Genomic DNA, 6154 nt, shown 5'->3' with positions numbered 1-6154 from the left:
GAATGTAGGAAATAATCAATATGTACGTCACTTGTGAGGAAAAAAAATGTGGCACTTAACAATGAAAGAGCATGTCTAGAATCATGTTTTTCCCCCGTATTGTGCTGGACAAATAAAATAAAATTCCTCAGAGAATCATAAAAAAATTCAATAAAAAAACTGAATAACAAAATAAAAGCCCAGCAGACTCAATTTCCTGTTTGCTCTCTGTTGACGCCATCTTGTGGAAAATATTGTCCAGCGCGGTCAGACTGAAGTACAACTGTACACTGAACTGTACACTGTATTCTAGTGTGTTTTGTTCTTCAGATTATCGGCGGGTCCACACAATCTCTCAACAATCGCTATTTTATTTTATAATTGTCCGTACTTCTCTGTGGCTATGGGATGTGTATTTCCCCACTCATCTTTATTTTCTCTACAAACCGTATGGCCTACAGGTGGCAGTAAAGTGCGACTACCAGTTGCAGCTGCATCGCGAGCCCGAGGACGAAGAAGAAGAACGACAGAAAACATAAATGGCGGGAGTAGTGTGTGTTTACATCGACTATGTACGTACATCCACGTGTGTGTTATCTGTTACTGACAACTGTGAACGACGCCAATGGTAAGAGAGAAGATTTTCAAACCGCAGAATTCTTGTGTCGTTCACATTCGAGCCGGTTAATGCCAACGTTATTGTTCACTCGTTATACCTTCAAAATTAGCTTCCACTACACTCCTTTTAGTAACTTGTACCGTGTTCAATAATACTGCAATTTCTCCTCAGGCTTCTGTCGGTGTGGTAGAGAGTCTTCATATCTCAAATAGATAACTTACCTTCGGCCAAAGTCGGTCCTCGGTACATCTCCAGTGAAACCATGTCCGTCAACGGAAAAGTCATCCCGCACACACCGCTGGCCGTCGACTTCTGGCAGGTGCGAAAGTGTCCCAACAGCCGGCTCTTTTTCCTGTCCCACATGCACAGTGACCACACCGTGAGTTTGACTTCCACCTGGAGCAACTGGCCCATCTACTGCTCACCGACCACTGCCACGCTGCTCAGGCTTAAACTGAAGGTGAGGGGGCGTGTCACAGTGGATGAAACACGCGTGGATATGGCACCACTGACAGTTAAAACATAACACTTAGCTCTCAGGGACAGCACATGTGTCACACATGTGTGACATATGTGTCACATATGATCTTAAAAAGAATGACTCATTTAGTTTTGTACACAAAGAGCTGTTTATTCATCCTTTTTCTAGTGTATTTTTACTGATGCAATCAGGGATGAGCGATAATTCACTATAGTGTATATAATGTATTGATATGATGTTTTTCACTGCACAAACACTTCTAATGACTGAATATTTTACCTCAGATTTAACAATTCTAATACCACAATTTGCATGTTTCTTCAATATTCACAAAGAGTCAAAACTCATTCTTTATCATCTGACATTTCATTGATATATATATATATATATTGACTAATTATTTAACTGTGGAAAGTATTATACAAATACACCTAACTCACTTAAAAAATACATATTATCTTCCACTTGTCCTGTTGAGGGGATCTCAATCCCAGCTGCTGATGAGTATTCTCCCAAGGCCAACATACAAAGACAAACAACCATTTAGAGTTAACCTAACTCCAATCTTCTTATCTTTGGACTGAGAAAACAATGCACGTTTGGTGAAGACATGCAAACTTCACAGAGTAAGGTTCTCCGCTGAACCAGGATTTGGACTGGTGATCTTTTTGCTGTGTGGCAACAGAGCTAACAACCATACCACTGTGTAGACACTAATATTATTTGTAATTACCTTTTTATGGCTCTACAAAGCCATTTTAACTTCTACATTTAAAAAAGGGGGATCCCTCCAACAATTTCTTTAACAATTTTCAGAACATATACTGGGTGTAGACCCCTTTTACCTTGTGAACATGTTCATTACAACAAACCTAAATGTGTGTTGCAGGGGGAAACTGAATCACTGTTCAAAAGGCATTTTAGTTTTGAATTTCTTTAGTAGATTCAGATAGATGACAAGCAAAAGGAGAACAAGAGTATATTAATTATGCCTCACAGCAAGAAGTTTGCTGGTTCCAGTCTGGGATGCAGAGGTTAATTGACCACTTGATATGGTGTGTGAGTGAATCATTGTTTCTCTCTATATGTTGGCTCTGTGATGGACTGGCAATGAATGAAAAGTACTTAACTTTTTGTGTCTGTAAGAAAATATCTTAGCAATATTTTCCTTTTTAATTTGTCAGTCATAAAATAAGCGAATATAGAATATAGCTGTATGTTATGTACATAATGTGAATTCACTTCTGCTGACCATTTTAATTCTGCTCAGGTAAAAGAGCAGTGGATCCATCCATTAGAGGTGGGTGATCAATACCTTCTGCCCTTGGATGACATCGGGAAGGAGAAGCTGATGGTCACTCTGATAGATGCCAACCACTGTCCAGGGGCTGTCATGTTTCTCTTCGAAGGCTACTTTGGTTCTATACTGTACACTGGTCAGTGTCTGAATGCACTTGGGAAAACAGTTTCTCTGAAATATAGGAAATGCTAACATATATCTTTGTAGTGTGTTTTCTTCCTCTTAGTGTTTAACATTTGTATTAGTGATGTATGATTTGAAAGAAATATTTACACATGTCCTGTATTGTATAATAGTCAGCAGTGACACTCTTCATTTCAGGGGACTTCAGATATACCCCCACAATGCTGCGTGAGCCTTGTCTGAGGACAAACGCCACTATTGATGTCCTTTACTTGGACAACACCAACTGTGACCCCAACCGCACCCTCCCCTCCAGAAAGCAAGCCACTCTGCAAATCAAAGAGATCATTCGCAGCCATCCTCACCACAGTGTTGTCATAGGTAATTCCAGTCGCTTTGTTTTTTGACAACAACCTAACCCACGTGTGTATGAATGATTTCATCAAGAGTCGCAACAAGACAACCTTTGGTTAACTTAAGTTGCTAAAAAACAACCATTATGAGTTTGTTATTGGGGGGAAAGCCTGGAAAATGGCAGCCTTGTGAAGTGAAATTTGTACTTTTGTGTGCAAGATTTAAAAAAAAAAAAAAATTAATTATAAAATCCCTTTGTAATTTACATTAATTGGTTTTGCATTTCAGGTTTGTATGCATTGGGAAAGGAGGCCCTGCTGGTGGAGCTGGCAATGGAGTTTAAAACCTGGATTGAGGTTAGTTTTGTGAGAATGGAGACCCTCATAGCTCTAGAGCTGCCCGACGTTTTCACCACCGATGTGGGAGCTGGTCGTATTCGAGCGGTGGACCAGTCACAGATCTGTCGTGCCTCTTTGCAACAGTGGAACGAAGAACAACCGACTTTGGTCATCTTGCCCACCAGCAGGTCTGTGGTCTCCTGTCACCCCAACCTTCATGTAGTGCCATACTCCGACCACTCCTCTTATCAAGAGCTGGAGGATTTTGTTTCAGCCCTGAAACCTACCTCCCTCGCACCTATTGTAGGAAACTGCTTACCAGGAAGTCTCCTTGCTTTACTGCCCAGCAAGAAGCGCCATGAAATCCTGGTGCCTGATTCAGTCCGACACTATATGCTGAGACAGCCTGAGATCCAGAATTGCTCGTTAGTGTACACCAGCCTGCGCCGCAGACACTTCCAGCCTCTTGCTCCCAAGGGAGTGGTATTTGATTCTCCTGTAAGGGGATCCAAGAGGTCATTTGGTGACGTCTGTGGATCACAAAGCCTGGAACAGGAAGCTTGTGAAGATGAGCTGGACACAGAAAATAGTGAAAAAGACTCTGAGTGTGTCTTTCCTGACATTAACAAGAAACTCACCCCTAACAAAAGCAGAGAAGGGGCTGGAGATGTATGCTGCCTCAACATCGTCCCGACAGTTTCTGATCATATGGTAATAGAGGAGTCAGTGGCACTCCCTCAATTTACCCAAAGCAACTTTCCTTCAGTTGACATTGCAAACACCAAGGTCTGCTCAAAGCCTGTCAGGAAAATGAAAGGGCCTTTTAAAACGAATGCCAAAGTAAATGTCACAGCATTACATAAAAACCACAGTATTCAACACAGTGGATATGCCGACCTCACACTGTCGAATGATGAAAGCATCAGTGTGCACAGTGGAAATGGAATTGATCAGGAGGGCAGTATAATGTCACATGATGGTAGCACGAGTCAACACAAAAGATGTGGAAATGATCAGCAAAACTGTTCATTGTTAACACAGAACAGCCCAAAAAAACATCTCTGTACTTTGTGTAGCATAAATGAACTGAAGGAGGAATATCTAGTGGAGCTTGAAAATAGTCTTTTAAATCATCTGCCTTTCCAAGATGAGGATTTTCAGGCCTGTGACCTCCAGTTCCACATCTTCAAATAAGATGCATTAGACACCTCAAGCAAATAATGTGACCTGACATGTGTTTGCCTTACTTTTCTGTGTGTCAACATTAACTCTTAAAACCCTAAGTACTATTTACCATGCTCTGTCTTTGGTAGCTTTAGTTACAGTTTTCTTTGTGGTGCCTTAATTGTGTGTCAATTGCCTGGAATTTAGAAAATCATGCTTGTCTGTTGATCCATTTATACATCTGTATTATTTACATGTCAGTAGCAGAACTCATTTATTTGGAGCCTTTTGAAATGTTGTTGCCATATTTCAGACCAGCCCTACTCATGTTGCCTTTCATTTGAATGTTTAACTGAGTTTTGAGAAGATAATAATACATTTTATATTTCATTCTTATTATTATAATGATTATTATTATTATTATTATTATGGCAGTATTCAGTTAAATTTCACCACTAAGGATAATGAGATTACTTTAAAAACATATGTGAAAATACAGCACAGGAAAGAAAAGGCTTGTGAGGCTGTTTTAGAATCATCAGATGCGTGTGTGCTGAATAGCAGTATTGCTTCTGAATGTATTCATACTACTGTTTGAGTTGTGTTTTGTTTCCCATGATTGCTATTATCCCTTTGTGCATGTTTTGCTTAGAGTTGACATTGACCAGCGGGGGGCAGAACCGCGGTGCATCATTGTCACCTATAGCACAAAGACTCTGGGTTGAAGTCTGCCCCCCAACTGTATGGAATTAACATGTTCCCTCTGTGCCTGCGTGGGGGTTTATTCGTGTGCTCCAGCTTCCTCACACAGTTCATTAAGTGGAAATTTAAAATCCCCTGTGTAATATACATGGTTATATTATGATGTGGCTACTCTGACAAGTGTTGTGTGGGAAATTTGTGATGTCATGTGTTTTTCTGTAATATTTGTGTCTCCTTATTTGCCACTTGTTTATTACATACATTTGCACAAATTAATGTCCGTCCCTTTTTGAATGCATGGTATCAGAATCATGATATTGCAATGCTGTTATTCTTCCATAAGATGGCAGTAGTTTTTTGGAAATGTTGCCTCTCATATAATTGGCTTTCTGTTGAAATAATAATAATACATTAAGCATATTTTGTCTCCAGTGACATACTGCACTGCAATGACTTGGCCCAGTTTAATCCCATTAAACATAATCTGCACTTCTTGGAGACCAAAATCCTCATCCTCCTCAAAATGTCCTCAAAGCTTGTCAGTCTTGTCGAGCTCTAGACAGGACGTTCATTTGCAAAGTAACAACATTCCTCCTCATCACCTCCCAAGCATAGCTTTCACAGTTAGTGGTGTAATTTGTCTGCACAGTTTTGTTTTTTTTTATCCCACTTTTACATAAATTTTAGTTTGCATCCTCCTTGATGCTGAAGTGCCTTATGAAAGTTCTCCCCATGTGAAGATCAAAAACCTCAACAGCATCTTGCAGAGACATTGAGTAGTCGTCAATAGTGGGTTGTCAGATTGACGTGAGCTGCCAGCAGGAGCTACTCTTGTTCTCATAAAGGATGAATGATCAGCTTCTTTGTGTGGGACGACGGAGATGTGTGAACGCTGTTAATTTTTATAAAATTTGATTGTAATTATAGATGCATTACTGTGCAGCAGGATTTTCATACCGTGGCTGCCGAATGTGAAGCTTGTCAATAATTTATGGAGAACTGCAACTTCTAAATAAATCAGTCGTTTGTGAAGATTCAGAAAATGGGGAGAAATGCCAAACTCTCTCCTTCACAATGCTGGTTTGCCCCTGCCA

The 6154-nt window shown here is 40.3% G+C and overlaps 1 protein-coding gene across 1 annotated transcript; it reads left to right on the top strand.

Moving 5' to 3' along the window:
- Positions 1-241: 241 nt before the first annotated feature.
- On the top strand, positions 242-5332 carry dclre1b (DNA cross-link repair 1B). Its single transcript, XM_058643163.1, has 5 exons — positions 242-607; positions 770-1058; positions 2350-2515; positions 2701-2883; positions 3145-5332. The coding sequence occupies exons 2-5, from the start codon at positions 861-863 to the stop codon at positions 4386-4388; spliced, it is 1791 nt and encodes a 596-aa protein (XP_058499146.1). The 5' UTR covers positions 242-607; positions 770-860; the 3' UTR covers positions 4389-5332.
- Positions 5333-6154: the final 822 nt, after the last annotated feature.

Source organism: Solea solea, chromosome 11 (assembly GCF_958295425.1).
Source record: "Solea solea chromosome 11, fSolSol10.1, whole genome shotgun sequence".
NCBI lineage: Eukaryota > Metazoa > Chordata > Actinopteri > Pleuronectiformes > Soleidae > Solea > Solea solea.
Note: the sequence above shows the minus strand (reverse complement) of the source record. Positions and strands in the feature narration are given on the sequence as shown.

Bases quoted from the DNA above. Each gene is read 5' to 3' on its own strand.
- dclre1b (XM_058643163.1), top strand. From the start codon at position 861: ATGTCCGTCAACGGAAAAGTCATCCCGCACACACCGCTGGCCGTCGAC. The intron at 2,516-2,700 runs GTCAGTGTCTGA...TCTTCATTTCAG, and splicing joins TGGTTCTATACTGTACACTG to GGGACTTCAGATATACCCCC. The intron at 2,884-3,144 runs GTAATTCCAGTC...TTTGCATTTCAG, and splicing joins TCACCACAGTGTTGTCATAG to GTTTGTATGCATTGGGAAAG.